Below are 18,152 nucleotides of genomic sequence, written 5' to 3' on the forward strand. Positions count from 1 at the left end.
ACTTATAAGCTAACTAATGTAGAGTATGAATGTTGGTGTCTCTTTCAGAGAAATATGTTTGTGGTTATCAATTCAAAATTTGTTAAGAAAATGTCTATTTTGAATAATAAGTTTAAAAAATTAATAAGCTCTAAAAACAAACATGTTTTCCAAAGAGACATAAACATAGTAGAGAATCTTTCTTCGCAGACTTTTGATAAACAAGAGCTCAGTTTATTAAACAAAGGTTTAAAGTTTGCATTGCCCAACTCTGGTAGCGCTTTCTAAGAAATCGTCGTTGGTGTTGAAACTGCTATTCAGCACTTGCCCGAGGCTTCTAAAGTATTTACAATATCGTTTCAAGTAAATCATTAAAATCTAACAAGGAGCACAATATTGTCAAGGGTTTGCGTAACAAAGATTGTTTCTACCTAAAAGCTGATAAGGGAAATAAGGTTGTTATATTAGATAAAAAAGAGTATTACGATAAGGTTAACAACTTAATCGATAATAGTCCCTACATAAATTTGAAAAAAAATCCTTTGTCTAAGATGGTAGCAGACGTTAAAAAACTCTAAAAGAATGTAACACCCTTATTGATCTTTCTTTAAAGAGGAAATTGCAAGTATCCAATCCATCATTACCAAAATTGTATACTTTGCCAAAAATTCATAAACCGGACAAGTCTATGCGCCCAATTGTTTCGGCTGTAGGTTCTCCGACTTATAATTTGGCAAAATGGTTATCAAGGGAGTTCGAAAATTAACCTAATCATGAACCTTCTTTCTCAGTTAAAAATAATATTGAATTCATTAACAAAATTAAAGATATAACATTGCATGAAGGTGAAATTTTGGTCTCCTTTGATGTATCTTCGTTGTTCCCAAGTGTTCCAATCCCACATACTTTAGGCTACTTGAAGGAATTACTGAACGCAAATGGTCTCGACAACAAAACTGTGATTGAATATATTGAGCTTACATCGTTATGTATGAAACAAAATTGTTTTCAATTTAATAACAACTTTTTTGAACAGCGGGAAGGTACACCAATGGGTAATCCATTGTCTCCATTTTTGGCTAATTTATTCATGAGCAGGTTTGAAGTGGAGGCTAAGAATCAGTTTGAGTATTTTCTAAGAGTATGGTTTAGGTATGTGGATGATATTTTTGCTGTTTTTGACACACATTCAGACACCATAGATAATTTTATTTCTAAGTTAAATAATAGTTTTCCTTCCATTAAATTTACGCATGAAATTGAGAACAAAGACAGATTACCATTTCTAGATGTATTAGTTATTAGAAATACTAATAATTGCCTGGAATTTGATATCTATAGGAAAAATACCACCACACGCAGATATATTCCTAATGAATCACATCATAGTGTTGAACATAAAATGGCTAGTTTAAATTTCTTAGTTCATAGATTACTTAGTTTCCCACTTTCCAACGAAAGATATGAAATAGAAAGAGATTACATTAGAAATGTAGCTGAATGTAATGGATATTCTCCTTCACTAGTTGATAAATTAATTAGAAAACGTAGGTATAGGTTAATGATTTCTGAAAATTCGACTTTTCAAGTGGAGAAAGATACGTCTAAATATTTTTCAATACCGTTTGATAGAGAGTTATCCCGTGGTCTAAAAGGAATTTTTAAGAATGTCAATTATAAACTTGTGTATAGTGCTAATAATAAATTACAACAATTATTAGGTAATCCAAAGGATAAAACACCTCCACTGGAAAGGTCGGGTATTTATGAAATTTCTTGTAAAGATTGTAATCAGAAATATGTTGGGCAAACTCGAAGATCAATATTAACTGGATTTAAAGAACATTTAGCTCAGATAAGATATGGTAGACCGGATAAATCTTGCGTTGCCGAACATATTGTTGATAAAGAACATTGTAGAGATCTTAATAATTTAAAATTAATTAAACAAGTCTCAAATTACAGGCAATTAGATGCATATGAAAGCATCAGAATTAATAAATGTAAAGATAGTATGAAAAGAGTCAACGGTCCAATTCCTTCAAGTTCTTTGTTCCTACTACTCTAGTAGCGGAAATTAACTGTTACGCTCAGTTGGCTCTGACTCGATTGGCTAGATTTTACCACGCCCACTCGGTACCTACTGGGCGAGTATATAAACGCTCAACTTGTAGATTGTACTTTAGTTTATAATCATCTGCTGATGATGCTAACACGGTTAGCGAAACGCGCGTCCAGTGTAAAAGTATAAGTGTTTTGGTGTATTGTGGTGATTTAGTGTAATTTTGTTTTGCTGTGTAACACCAAAGGTTCCAACCCTCAACTGTAATAACTATTTATTTGAACCAAAAACTCGTAATATAAAACTAAAATGTCAAAACGAATGGCAACGTCAGGAAATAAATAAATGTGACAACTTGACATTTTTTACAGCAGAGCTACCATCTGAATCTCCAGCGCAAAATTTAAGTTCCAGTTAGTCAGCCCGGCGCCGAATATGTCCATGGTTGGCAACAATGAATTTAAAAATCGCGCCCTCGGTTTCGTAACTAAAAGTTGAATTGATATGAAATATAATAAACTAGTCAGTTTTGGAATTCACATAGAATTATCTAATTATACAAATGTATAATTTCTGCTTTATCACTTTTATTAGTCGATCATACCAACAGGTATGATAGGTGATTAAGATAGGCAAAAAAAAAGGTTTTTAATTTCACTCAAAATGAGTTATTTGGGCCATAAATGACCTAAATACAAAATATTTTCATGGTGTCTGTCCGTCTGTTCCTCTGTCCGTCTGTAACACGATAACTCAAAAACCGCTAAACCGATTTTAACCAAATTTGGTACAAAAATTATGTGGCACCCGAGAATCTGGCCATTAATTTTTGATGGGGGTGGGGGGTTGGTAAGGAGGTATGGGAGGGGGTTAAATTTTTTTTTAAAAAATCGTAACTCCAAAATTACAGTAGCTAGCGAAACGCGGTTTTCAATTTAAGATTAGGAATAATATTTGCAACAAAATTTGTAATGACATCAAAATCAGTCAAAGTCGCAGTTTTTGAGATATTCCGTGTTTCCGTAGTCCGTTTTTGAGAAAATCCGTGTGGAGAACTCCAAACTCCCATCGGACGCGACATCAGGTGGCGGATAGGGGAAATAATGCCTTTACTTTGAAACTAAGATAATAAGTAAAGTAATTCTTTACTAGAAGATAATACTTACTAAGAAATGCCTTTACTTTGAAACTAAAAGAACTGCCTACCAACTTTTTGTTAACATATTTTAGTATGGGCGGCCATAACCAGCATGACATACAGGCCAGAGACATCGTTTTGTGACGTCACCGCACTAGTCGGGCTTTTGTATTGTGCCATATGGTACTGCATATAGTTTTTGCATAAATAATAGTATTTATTGATAGTTTTGCCAGATATAAATATGAAAAATATTATACAGAAAGGTATTAAAAAATAACATTAACTTTTTATCGCGTTAAAGTAATTGAATATCATTAAAATTTAGATCTAAAGCACGAATATTAATATGAAATAAACCACAGCATAAGATGGAACAAAATAAAATCTAGTTAATAAAAAGCGTGTCCTAAAATTGCGTTAGCGAGTATTTAGCAACTAGTAATAATATACCTGTGATAAAAAGTTTCCAAATATTAAAAAATTTCAAAACTATACGTTTATCGACAAGTGTGTCTGTATTGTATGTATTGTATATGATAACGGCAGAATACATTTTAAAGTTTAATTAAAAATAATTGTAAAAATTTGCCTAACATATTTAAAAAAATGTGGATATCAGATAGAATTAACTATTAAAATTAAGTTAGTTGTAGTTCGATGTTCATCAAATAACCATCTCCATAAATCGTAAATAAAAAGATAAAGATATCTTTTTTTTATATAAAATACTGAAATAAAATACAAATTCATTTAATTTCTTTAAAATATATTGCCATTTCATAATAATAATATAATATTTCATAATAATAATGATAGTTTTCAATATTTATTTCATCCTGAATTTCCAAATCTTGTTTTCTTTCATCGGGACGTTTTCTCTTTATGGGAACATGCACAGAGGGTCCATAAGTGGGTTGATTTGGAAAAATTGTAGGTACAGCATGTTCTGTAGGTTTTGGACGTGACCTAGTTACAGTTAATATTGTTGGGAAAGAGAATGTAGACAGATCTTGAGGACTTATTATAATTGCTGCTACAAGGCACAGGCACAGAACAATGTTGCGGAATTTTTTATTTCACAAAGTAAAAATAAAGAAACGAAAACTGTTTTACATAAAAATACACGTCACTTACGTTGGTTTAACACTATACACTAACACTAACGCTATTAATTATGTTTTTATATAAATTCCCCAACTTTTTCCTAGCCCGGACACGATGTCCTTTTTCGCGGGTACGGTGTTATGAATCGGATCTAGATAGTTCACTATTCACCCAAAATTATTTAGTATAATTTGATTAGCATAGAAACGCGTAAAAACACAGATTTGTTGCGAAACTAATGAAAACAATTGGTTTGTTTACGACTACTAATTCTGGACCACTTCGGCAGAACTGTCAAAAGAGTCAAGCCTTGAATATGACGTTAGCCGCGGCGCGGCTATACGTGCCTCCCGGCGCAAATTTTTTACATATTGCCAAAAATAGGTCTTTTATTAGTGTATTTAATATTTTTGTTATTAATAATTATTATAATATATCAAGTAATATATATATATTACTTGATTATTAGAAACAACAACTAGAGAAATTTTATTAGAAAAAGAACAGTTTTGACACAAGTTTGAAAATATTTAAAGAAGCCATTAAACTGAATAAAGTATTACATCGATATATCCTTAATTGTGAATACACAGGTATCTAAATTAAATCATAAAAAACTTTTAATCGATGTGTTTTGAGAAAAACCCTCAATAATTAAATCCATACTATAGTAACATTTATGGATTTTCTTTATAGATGCTGCATTATTTATTTATTCATTAATACTAAATAATCCTGTTATATAATAGTAAACAGGAACTTCCCAGTTCTTTGAACGAAGATTATTAAACAGAAGCAAACATTTTATCCTGAAATAATGCGGTTGCGTACAAGTACAAACTGAATTACGCGAAATCGACTTGGGAAGATCTGCATTTCCAACTAGTAGCTATAATCTTGCCGTTCTACGTATATTTAATCTTGTTTTATACGTCATTTGCTTTATTAGACACTTTAAAACACCCAGTATTTTTTATCGTGTTTTAATTAAAAAGTATTTCCTTTAAATTCATATTTTACTATAGAGCAGTGGCGCGCAATTAAATGGAAAGCAGATATTTATTAAAAATAAACTAGCTATACATATTATTTTGTTTTGATCCAACACACAGAGGCCCCGACTACGTGGGTGCTCGGGTGCCCTAGCACCCACGAGCATATGCATCAAACCTAATCAGTTTTGTAACTTTAAGCGACACTTGTCATATCTACCGCAAGGCAAGACGTCGCTCAAATACTGTAGACAATCTTTGGTACATGCATGATGCGCATTATACTGTGGTAGCTTTTCGAAGAAATCAATTTAAATAGTTCTAAGTAAGTTTTCTCGTTCATTCTTAAGTAGTTAAACCAATCCTGTATTTCAACTTTTAAATCAACCAGCAAATTGATATCAATCTTTAATCTATTTGCTTCTATTAACTAAAACCCTTGCTTTCTGCTTTTTCTTAATTGTAGAAGCGATCAAAATACAAGACAGAACTCTATTTTGGAAGGCCATTTTTTACTTACTTACTAATATTTTATGTTTCTTAAGGTTAAATTGCGCAAACTGGCCTGCACAGTTGCACAGTCCGCCTGTGTTGAATAACTGAGCGTCTGTGGGAGCTCTAAAGGTGTTTAGATAGTTTATTTATATAATAATAATTATTCTAAATTCGAAGCGAATTTTAAATTACTTTATACATTTTTTGCGTTCCAAACGAAATCCATCAACCCTATCAATACTAGCTTACTTCGAATTATTCTTATTACTGATTCTGAATCGTCCTATATTTTTTTCTAATTTCTATATCGCATGTGTAGATAAAAAACGCATATTTTCTCTTACGCGTGCGTATCAGAGTTCTAGGACCGTTAAGAATCGGTAATAACTGTAATAATAATAAAATAAACGCGAAATAAGCTGCCGTGTCAATGTCCACGACTTATTGTCATTCAATTTAGCTGGCTAAGTACCGTATGATCGAAAAAAAAAATGGCGTCCAGTTGGCTGGGAAATGACGATCCATGACATTTCCCATATAAATTTACATATAAAATGACAGCGATCTTCATTTCATAGCCATCGCTGACGCCATTTTTTAGATCATGCAGTATATAAAATGTGCTATACGATTTTGTATGTCTTTATTGTGTTTATCTTCGAGTTTATTTTCAATTTTTTTTTATGTATAGTATCGGTCTGTTTTACTGCCTGTCCTTACACGATTGTAATGGGTAATGATGCAAAAAAAATACATAAGGGTTTTATAAAAGACGGCGCTCCTGCCAACACATACAAGTAAAATGTAAGTAAACAGTTTATTTACAGTTAGATTTCTCCAGGGACTTATAATAATACACATACGGGGATATATAATCCAGGTTTTCCAGATTTAAAAACCTCATTGGCGTACTTTCAGGATCTTCGCAATAAGAGAAAAATGGAAAATTCGCAATAAGAGTAAAATGTATGTATTTGGTTGGGTTAGGTACGTATTGGTCTGATGTTGGATAATTTTGGACGCTTCATGGCCTTTTTCTAGTTTTTTTTTCTTATTCTGTTGATCTTTCTAGTTCTGTTTTAAATAAGTGCAAATATTTTCACGGCTGGTAGATATCGATAAAGAAAACATATTTACACTGTACCGTTTTTTAAATAAGTCCAAAATAACCAAGATATTTTACTAGAAGATAATTAAAAAAATTTTTTTTTCTTAAATTTTAAGAACCAATTGATCTTTTTTGAGTTTTCTTTCTTGTAAATTTAATCTAGTACCTATGTTGTCTTATTATGAAGATATTATGTTTCTTTACTAAAAATTCTTCTTTTCGCAAAAAAAAGTCATGTGTTTCTGGGGTCGAAATATACTACCTCTAAAAATATTTGCACTTATTTAGGACTCACCCTGTATATTTAAAATAACAATATGTTAATGTAAAAAGAGCTGGGTGAATTTTGTAGTTCTTACTCTATCATTGAAGAGATGAGGATGATTTGAACATATGAAAGAAACTAGTTACATAGGAAAATATGGAAAATCTAATGCATTTTTTTTATTCGAAAATATATTATGCAGATAATATTTTTTCTAAATTGAATTTATATGTACATCATAACAATTACCAGGCTAATTTCACGTACCAAGAAAAAATTCCGTTCGACTACACATTCCTCTAAACACAGACGTATTAGCATAACCAAAGAATCTACCGAGGAGATAAATAAATGCAAAGTAATGTAATTGTTTTCATTCCAACTCAGCCAACCATTCCAGTGCGAGGCGTGTAACAACCCATGTCTTCGTTCGGCAACAATGCAGAAAAAACTCACTTTTTTCTCTATACGGTTTTTGATTTTGGCTTCCTGGAAAATTAATCTTTTATTTTTTTAAACTATTAATGTCAAATTTGCATATTTCAAAAAGGTAGAAGATTTTAATTTTTGATTCATGAGAGTTAAAGGTAGTTACACACATAGAGTCTTTGAGTTTTATATTGTCTGTAGGAACCTATCGCAACGTATCGGTCCTTAAAAATATAATATTATTATAATTACAAAATCCCGCTTATGATGGGCTGGTCACGTATGCAGAATGGAACCAATGGAATGAAACCGGGTGGACAACCCATGCAGAATCAGTGGAAAAAAGCAGCGCACAATAAAACGCACTGGAGAAAAATTGTAAACTCAGTTAAGAGCGACAACCAAGAAGTAAAGAGACAACAAAGCAATGAGATTTTTGAATGTCCGGAGTACGAAAGAAAGATAACATCACGTATCGGGCTTTTCAGCCACAGAAAAGCTCATGAAATAAAACGCCTTGCTTAACGATCTTCTGATGCGTGTCAAATACTCGTCAGCGAGTAATGGCAGTAGTAGTAGGAACTTCTCTATATTTTTAGAAAGCTCATAACCAGGAAAATAAAATTAAAAATAATATACTTCGTAACCCATTTCAGAAAAACATAAACTTGTGTTATATTTCAAAAATGACAGCTCTCAGCGAAAGACTAATTATACCAGTGGATTCTACTTGAAAAACTCTACGGGACACAGTTTTCACCTTTTCGATAAGTTATAGATAACCAAGATACGAAGGGGATCAAAAAATCATTTTAAAATTCGCCCTGTATGTCGTGAACTAAGAAGACTAGTACAAATCTGTGTTAACAACTTTAGTTTCATAAAAAATAGCATAGTGATGTGAAAACCGCATCTTTATATATCTACTAATAAACGAGAAATCGCTTAAAACGCACAAAAATGGGACACACTGTACAATTTAGTAGCAGCCTCAGTGATTTCAACATACACGTTGAGGCATATCTCAAGGCTTGGACTGCACACTCTGCACAGTCCTTTAGGAAAAACTGAAGGTGTGTGGCTAACTTCACTTTTATTTTTTTTATCATTAAAGCCCAATTTGCATTTTGCATTTGAAAGGTATCTATCATTTGGCGAGACAAAACTTATTTTCTGTCAGTTTTTTTTTTGGTTGATTTTTGATTGTAACTTTCCGTGAAATGAATCTTTGTTTTAATGTCAAGTCATTACAATCAAATTTGCATATCTTAAAAAGTATTATTCTAATATAATTACCTAAATGATTTCTTTTTTAATTTCTTTTGTAAAATTATTAGTATCGATACCATAAAAACCATAGAATATGAATTACATAGACCTCTGTTTTGATCGTTTATTTGTAACCAACATGAACAGTAATATTCATCCTCCAAACGAACGTCGATATTTGGATAAAAATTGGTGCCTCACCCAGTTTTTTGACATTGGGGATTTGATTTTGACGTGAATATCACCCATACTTATAGGGGGCGCCATCTACATATTTTTTAACTGTTTTGAAGAGTAATAGTTTTTCGTCCCTACCTGTATAAAACTACTGAATAAAAAAATATACATTTACGACGTTTTTTACGTTAAAAAAGGTCTCTTGGTAAAAATCGCTACGAGCAATGGTTCTCAAGATATTTGGAATTCAAATAATCAATACATGTCATCACTAACAAAAATTAAATATATTTACTATACAGATTGTTAATTTGTTTATTACTCGCGGCAAGAGCTTTATGGTTGAAATATGGCAACCACGGCCAGCTCGTCGATATACGAAGGGACGCCGCACAGTGTAACGAAATCGGGAAATGCCCAAAAAACAAAAAAATTAATTCATCAAGTTTTTTATATAGATGGATAAATGACATCCCAAAGCTCCACCATGTGAAATATTTCTTGAGTTGACCTCTTAGTCGGGCAGTTATGGCGGGTTAAAGTTATGGTTTCCTTAATTTACCAAATCTGTACAAAAATTTCATACAATGAAATTTATTATTTTCAAAAGTTTCCTTGTGTTGTTCAATTCCAACAATTTTTTCCGTAAAGAGAGGTCTTTTACCAACAACAAACCTGAAAAAAATGTCCCAATTTTTTTCAAGTCTAGTTTCTACATGTTTATTATGACTTTCAAAAAAACGCTTACATTCGCGCAAGGTTATATCTACAAAATATCATAGAGTGAACCTTCTAGTATACTGTTACATATAAATTTCATCCACCTAGATTCGAACCTGGAAGAAAAAAATAAATTTCTTCGGCAATAATTACGTTTTCCATTGATTCGACCGTAGTTTTTATCCGTAATTTTTTGTGCTATAATTCCTTTATTGAAAAAGCTATTCGCTTGCTATGAACATACTGAATGCTATTTTAGGGGCGAGGAACCATCCTTACATTGGGGTGGGGGACAGTTTACAACAATTTAGAATATCTCAACATTGGAGAAAAATTACTCAAGAGAATATTTTTTCAAACCGGCAAAATTTTCTTCGATGTATTTAACACTCCACCCTCAATGCTGGATCATTGTTGGTGCGGTCAGTCGGGTGACGATCATTCAACCGACATTTTCGACCTAAAGCGCCTCAACTCCGATACACCATCTTCATCCACCTGCCCTATCTGTTTAACGAAACCGTCAAATATGAATAATCTTGCAGCGATTTGGATTAAACCAGCCAGAGAAGACGTATACAATTATGGATTATCAACACTTCATATGTGGATTCGGTGTATGGAATTACATGTCTCATACAATTCCGACTTCGAAAAATGGACGGCTAAAGGAGAAAACAAATTAAAAAATGATGAAAAAAAGAAAAAGATTCAAGTTGCTTTCATGGATGAGTTAGGACTAAAGGTGGATATTGTTAAGCAAGGCCAAGGAACAACAAATGACGGGAATACCGCTAGATCATTTTTCGCAAATCACGATATATCTTCAAAAATTACTGGTATTGATAATAATTTGATATATCGCTTTGCGGTAATTTTACAAGTAGTGTCGTCTGATGAAAAGCCTAATACAAGTTCAGTAAGGCAGTACATGAAAGAGACAGCAGAACTATTTGTTTCCCTTGTTGGTACAGGAAGTTAAATACCTGGGAATAACCCTGGACAGTAAACTCCTGTGGAACAGGCATATTAAGAACACTACCAGCAAAGCCATAAAGGCTCTCATGATATGCAGAAGACTGGCCGGAAATAGATGGGGCTGCTCCCCTAACATTTTGCGCTGGATGTATACCATGATAGTAAGACCCATGATTACTTATGGAGCAGTTGCCTGGTACACAAAACTAGAGCAACGGACGGCAAGGCTAAACCTATGCAAAGTCCAGAGACTAGCATGTGTTTGCATCACAGGAGCCATGAGAACCTGTCCAACAGCAGGAATGGAGGCCATTCTAGATCTAACACCACTGCACATTGTCATTGGTAGATATGCCAATGCGACAATGATTAGAATGGTCACTAACGGAATTAGTACTGGGAAAATTGTCAGATCAGGGGCTTGGAACACCCTCAAAAAGGAAATACCACTCCTGCAACTCCCAGTGGACGATATGCCAAGAACGTACAACTTTGACAACCATGTCAATGTAGTATTGAGCAATAAGAAGGATTGGAAGAGCGAAACGCTTGCCCAGCAGTTAAAAGACCATACCATAACTTGGTATACAGATGCTTCCAAAACCAATACGGGAACAGGGATCGGAGTGTTTGGGCCGAGAGCTAATTACTCCGAACCAATGGGCACTTACCCTAGTATCCTACAGGCAGAAATCTACGCTATCGAGAGATGCGTACAACTTATCTTAGATAGGAACTATCGAAAACAAGAAATAGCCATCTTATCTGATAGTCAAGCAGCGTTAAAGGCGATCAACTCAGTATCAATCAATTCGACATTGGTCAAAGAATGCATAGAGAAGCTGAATAAATTAGGCAAAGAAAACAAAGTCCTCCTACACTGGGTGCCTGCTCACCAAGGGATAGAAGGCAATGAAAAAGCAAATAATCTAGCTAGGAAAGGAGCGAACACTCCACTAACTGGACCAGAACCGTTCTGCTTTCCAAGTGGTAACCAACTCAAGGCGGAACTCAAGAACTTGGAAGATTCCATCCGCAACCTGGAATGGAAATCTTGCAATGGTCTAAGACACTCGAAGAAGTTTCTGAGGGCTTATGATCAAGAAAAATCACAGGGATCTTCCTGGGTCTGAGTAAGAACAATCTTCGGATTGTCACGGGGTTTTTAACAGGACACTGTCTCCTCAATGAACACCTCAGTAGATTGAAACTAAGAAGAAACGGCGAATGCAGATTCTGTGGGGAAGATGGGGAAACACCAGTACACCTCATCACTGAGTGCGCCGAGACGACAACCATTCGTGCCATGAATTTGTGGTGGATTTTTTGGTGGTACGACTGATATTGGAGATGGAGAACTACCCTCTATAAAACCGTCCCAGATACTGGCTTTTGTCAAAGCCCTGGGACTGTATGATGAGTTATGATTCAAGAAAGGGGGACACAATGGATCTGTAAGGTCGAAGTGATTAACCCCCCTCCCACTCATTCTAATTCTAAATTCTAATTCCCTTGTTGGTATTATATGCCTTTAAGCATTCATATGCTTTTGATTCATGGTGCAGATATCTGTGAACGTTTGCAATTTATACCCATCGGCAAAATGTCCGAAGAAGCATCTGAATCAAGAAACAAATAATTTCGATCGTTCCGCCAAAATTTTCCAGGAAGAGTGGTCCTAAGGAACCAATTGAAGATATATTGCACAACTTATTGATATATTCAGATCCTCTACTTTCACATCTGCAACGAAACCACTCTAAAAATAAAAAAGTAGACTTGTTTCCGGAAGCGAAAGAACTCTTGTATATGGATGGAGAAGAAATTGAGAATGATTTTTAAGCATGTTTTATGTAAGTGCCTTACATATTATGTTATTTTGGAATAATATACACCCCACATAAATTATCGCATCACTTATTAATTTGGAAAACTGCAAAGTATTCTTTAATTCTCTTGGTTAACAATAATCTCAAAAGTTATTTGCATTAATAGCAACTTGTTAAGGAATGGAAAGTATATCATAACTCAGGCAGACCTTAGATTTAAGTTTTTCACATAAAAATGTTTGAAGCGTTTCAAGAATAAATACTACGAAAAATATAAGTGTTGCAAAATTTTTTGTGAGGTGTGTATTATGGTTTCCTTTGTTGAAGCTGAGTACGTTTTTTTCGCATATTATCATATTATTTAATACTGTTAAAAGATATTTGCCACTTGTGTCGTTCTCTTGAATGATTGTTCGACAGTAATTTGATAACGTTTTTGGTCCATAAAATCTGTAAAGTCCTTTTATAAAAATTCGTATTTTTTTGACCTTCCATTACGCCTTTTTTACTCTTTTCGCCCTGTAGCAAAAATTCCTAGTCGTATTATTTAATTTCTGCCAAAAAATGTCAGCAAGAATGGTGATAACTGAAGAAAAATGCCAATGTCCCACTATTTTAGTTTTCGTTACACTGTGCGCCGACGGGACGAGTCGGCAGAAAATCCTATAAGTACATGCGTTCTCAATAGGCAGTGTTGCCATTCTGTTCCCCTATAAGTAACTGTCCAGTTAACAACCTGTATAGTTAGTTATTATAAAAAATAATATATTTAGAAATGTTTTGTGTCAAAGGTTCAACAGATACTGTCTTATCATAATTTTTTATAGAAAAATGTATGACTAATTAAAAAAAAACAAGTTCCCAAATTTCAATAAAATAACTATCTAGTCAACATGATTATTTTTTATCAATGACCACATGTGAAAAAATGTGTATTTTTTTACTCAGTAGTTTTAGGGCAAACCGCCTAGCTACGTTCAAACACCGGTTCCCATTAGAACACCGAAGTTAAGCGACGTAAGGCGATACTGGTGGATGGACGGGTGACCGGTTCGAAACTCTGTATCGTGCTGTTGTCCAAGGGAAAAGTGTAAAATCTATTGATACACACTGCTCATTCACGCCGGTTCGAGGCCGGATGAGATCGGATATCTCGTGAGTAAGAGTTAATTTGGACAATTCCCAAGTCGGTAGGCCACTGACCATGATATGGCCGAGGACCGCGGTTCGGATTCCGCGTAAACAAAGTAGGCCCCGTCCAGATTAGCCCTGGCACTTTTCAGTAGTTTTATACAGGTACAGGCGAAAAGTTATTTCATTTCAAATGCTCTACAAGGAGTAAGTCATAATGACATCAAAATCCGAATTTATCATGTCAAAAAATACCCAGACACCAATTTTCATCCACATATTGACTGTTGCTTCAAAAATTATTTGGTAAAAATCGAAGTTTTACACGAATAAAAATGAAAGTTTTACACCCTGTATCTGGGAAACGAAGCAATTTAGGACGTACAATTATTCGAACTTTTTTGCGAATTTTTATCTCGAGAATATGCTACCAAAGTTTCTCGAATGTTATTCGGACCACCCTGTAGATTAAAAGAATATGGATTTAATTTAAGAAAAATAGTTAATTTAAACTGAATTTTCCACAACTAATTAAATCAACAAATAAACTAGAAAATAGCGCAAAAGTTTTACCGCGGAGAAAATCAAAGCATTGACCTTAGTTAAGCGATATAAGCCAATAAAACAGACTTGGATCAAGTCATTTCACTGTTGTCGCTTGAACAGCTTGGTATCAAACAACCACGATTCATTCTTCGACACAATTAAGAAAAAAAATCAAGATAAACTTACATTAAGACGAGAAAATAAGTTTGCAAAATAAAAATTATTGGATACCAAGCTGATATCAAGCTGACTGCATCAGAAAAAAATCAAAAAATTGTGCGGCGAAAAATATTCCGGCTGAAAAGAAAATTCTTAAGTGGTGAAAAGAAAATATTTGGTGAATTCGAGTTTGTAAAAGTTTGTGATTAATTGTATTAATATTTTAATTCAATTTGTTGTGATACAATGTTGGAAGGATGGAGATTGGCTGTGTCAAAACGTAAGTAGAAAATATTTTATACCTAGTTTTATATAAAATTATGGAAAAAAATACAAATTTTTTTGAGATGTAGAACGCATAAAATGCATTTAAGTGCATTATTTTAAATTAATTAATAGGATAAAAATAGGGTATTACCTCCGAATTCTTGACACCCGCACCGATTGATGTGAAATTTTAACAGTGAGTAGAGATATATGTAAGAAACAAAAGTTACATAGTAGCGATGTGTGCTTTCACCCTGGGGGTGAGTGTCACCCCTTCTCGGGGGTGAAAAATAAATCACCCATTTTAATTGCAAAAATCAAAATAGGGATAAATTCTAAGCATAAAATATTCTATAAAATTTTTTCAGAAAATTATTATTTTCCGAGTTATTTAGGGTTGAAAATGTTGATTTTTCATCTAAAAGCTGAATATTTTTTTCCATTTTTTTATAAATAACTCGAAAACCTTGCGTTTTATCGCAAAACTCATATAAGGCAAAAATGAAGCTTTTGGAATAATGAATCGATTTATTTTTTGCTGATTATCGTAGGTGTAATAATATCCGAGTTATCACTCTGTAAAGGTGATTTTTTATTTTTCGAAAACTAAATTGCAACACTTTTACTGTAAAATAATGGCGAAAGAATACATTTTTCGAAGAAAATGAACGTGACCGTTGTTAAAGTGCTCGAAAAGACCTTTTAAATGCTTTTTTAAAAAAGTTCGTAACTCAAAACCTCGCGGAGTTATGATAAAAATAAAATGGTCACCTCATTTTTTCGGAAAAAAATTAACAACAAAATATATGACTAGAATCATAAAAAAACTATCATTTTGTATAACCTCTATAGTTGAACCAAGTTGAACAGTCCCGAACTCTTCATTTTTACGAGATTTTTGGGTTTTAAGGGCTCATAGAAGGTGGTCCATACACGCAAGTCAAACTAAAAAACGTAATATCTACGAAATAAAGAGATCTACAGAAAAATTGAAAGAACGTAAAAAGTTTGCAAAAAAAAGACCTTCAATTTTGCTCTGTTGCATTTTTGCGTATCTCGCTTGGTTTTTGGTACTTGGTAATATTTGAGGGGTAGTTTCATCTCGTTGGAATTTGACTTTCGAAAAATCCGTTTGCCAAAAATAAGCTTTTTACGTCAAGCAGTTTAAGCAGAATCGTGGTTAATCAATTACCCAACTTTTTGGAACACCCTGTATGATTTTTTAAAAAATTTCAAAATACGTAAAAAAACCAAATAAATTATGCTTGTCCAAGCGTTTTCCCGAAAGACTAACCGTTTTTTAAATAACAAATATTGTAATATTTGTGGGGCGTTTTCACCCTCTTGGAATTTGAGATTCGAGAAACCCCTCCTTATCGAAGCTCTACACCCCACAGTCAATCCGTTTGGCAAAAAGCAGCTTTAAACGTCAAGCAGTTTAAGCAGAATCGTGATTATTCAATGATCACATTTTATGAAATACCCTGTATAAATTTATAAAAAATCTTAAAATATGTAAAACAACAAAATAAAATACACGTGTTTAAGAGTTTTTCCGAAAAACTCACCGGTTTTTAAATAAAAAATATTTTAATATTTGAGGGATAGTTTCACCCCCTTAGAATTCGAGTTTCGAAAAATCCCTTCTTATCGAACCTCTACACCCTAAAGTCAATCTGTTTTCCAAAAATCAGCTTTTTACGTCAAGCGCTTTAAGCAGGATCGCTATTAATCAATGTCCAGATTTTTCGAAACACCCTGTATACATTTTTAAAAAATCTTAAAATATGTAAAAAAACAAAATAAAATATACGTTTTTAAGCATTTTTTCGGAAACTTGCCCGTTTTTTAAATAAAAAATATTGTAATATTTGATGGGTGGTTTCACCCTCTTGGAACTGGAATTACGAAAAATCCCTTCTTATCGAACCTCTACACCCTAGAATCAACCTGTATGCCAAAATTGAGCTTCTTACGTTGAGTGGTTTGAGCAGTATCATGATTAATCAGTATGTCAGTTACTTAAGGATTTTATATGTTAGTATAGATAATACACTAGACACTAGTAACATAAATAACTATTTTTGATGTGTAAACATTTTTTTTTCAAACGTCACAAAAGTATTACTTTTTCGGACGTGATTGATAATATAAAAAAGTCATTTTAACGCCTAGGCATTTAAAAAATAGGAAAATTAAATTCGAAAATGAAATTGCACATTAAATTGGTTAAAAACTCAGTAATAGAGATAACTGATTATACACCTTTTACCTAGCAAACATGTTTGTGTAAATTGAGATAGAGATATAATATATTGTGATTGTAGTTTGACTTTTACACGGTTGTCTCATTTAATAATGCACATAACAGACAAATAGAGTGAGAAAAAAAATCAGGAAAAATTCGTTTTTTTCTCAAATATCTCCGAAAGTAAGTGACTTTTTTAGATTTTGAAATATATAGCGTTGTTAAGACTTCTCAACTTTTCTCTAATTTAATTATCCTTGTAGAAATGCCAAATCGAAAAATTGTATAAGAAAAATTAATTTTATTTATAAAAATAGCAATCACTTCTGGAATTTTATTATACAGGGTGAGTCTTAAATAAGTGTAAATATTTTTAGAGGTAGTATATTTTGACCTCAGAAACACGATTATGAGTTTTTTTTCGCTAAAAAATGTTTTTGAATTTTTTTTGGAATTTTTTTTAGTTTATAGTTTAATACATAATTTCTTCATAATATGGAAACAACATAGGTAGTAAATTAAAGTTACGAGAAAGAAAATCCAGAAAAGATCCAGTGATTCTCAAAATTGAGGCAATTTTTTTTGAGTTTTTCCAAGTAAAATAACTCTGTTATTTTGGACTTATTTGAAAAACGGTAAAGAAAAAATATGTTTCTTTTCTTGAGATCTAGCAGCTCTGAGAATGTTATTCTTATATAAGACTCGTCCTGTATTTATTTAATAAATTAAATATTTAGAAACTTTTATACAGTATGTCCCCGGATTTTCTTTACAGGAGGAACAACTTTTTTATTATTGACATTTTGAGAAAAATGCATTCTTGATAAAAAAAAATGTTGCTTATTGTCCTTTATACTTTTCCAAATGTCCATACCGTTTTAGAGAAAATTAAAAAAGCATGAAAATATAGTTCCTAAAACTCAAAACGCGTTTCTATGGTATTATAATTTCGTTTTTATTCTTTGATAGATTTATGTTGATAGAATTTTAATTAGTCATATTTTTTGCTGTCTTAAAATGATAAAGAAGCACATTTATTTAGTGCAATACTACGGAAAGAGTGATAATAGTTATCGCGGAAAATGTGATACTTTAGCAACAGCACAACGTTAATCAAAGCTTATAATCTGTGGTCTGTGGTAATAATTTATCAAAGAATGAAATCGAAATTATATATATCAACCATATTTTTATGTTTTTTTTTTATTTTCTCTAAAACGGTGTGGAAAATTGGATTAACCATTTTAGAACAA

The 18,152-nt window shown here is 32.8% G+C and overlaps 1 protein-coding gene across 2 annotated transcripts in view; it reads left to right on the forward strand.

Annotated features, from left to right (window-relative positions):
- Positions 1-18,152, forward strand: part of LOC115881090 (sialin-like) — a 59,896-nt gene that overhangs the window by 18,111 nt on the left and 23,633 nt on the right. The window contains exon 1 of one of the 2 annotated variants that reach the window (XM_030898459.1): positions 14,303-14,664. The exons of the other annotated variant lie outside the window; for it this stretch is intronic. Coding sequence (XP_030754319.1) covers positions 14,631-14,664 — 34 coding nt within the window. The 5' untranslated portion in view covers positions 14,303-14,630. Of the gene's footprint in view, positions 1-14,302; positions 14,665-18,152 lie in introns of those variants that run through there. 2 annotated transcript variants of the gene reach the window in all.

The sequence above is a fragment of the Sitophilus oryzae genome, unplaced genomic scaffold (assembly GCF_002938485.1).
Source record: "Sitophilus oryzae breed Bouriz unplaced genomic scaffold, Soryzae_2.0 scaffold_1693_pilon_pilon, whole genome shotgun sequence".
Lineage (NCBI taxonomy): Eukaryota > Metazoa > Arthropoda > Insecta > Coleoptera > Curculionidae > Sitophilus > Sitophilus oryzae.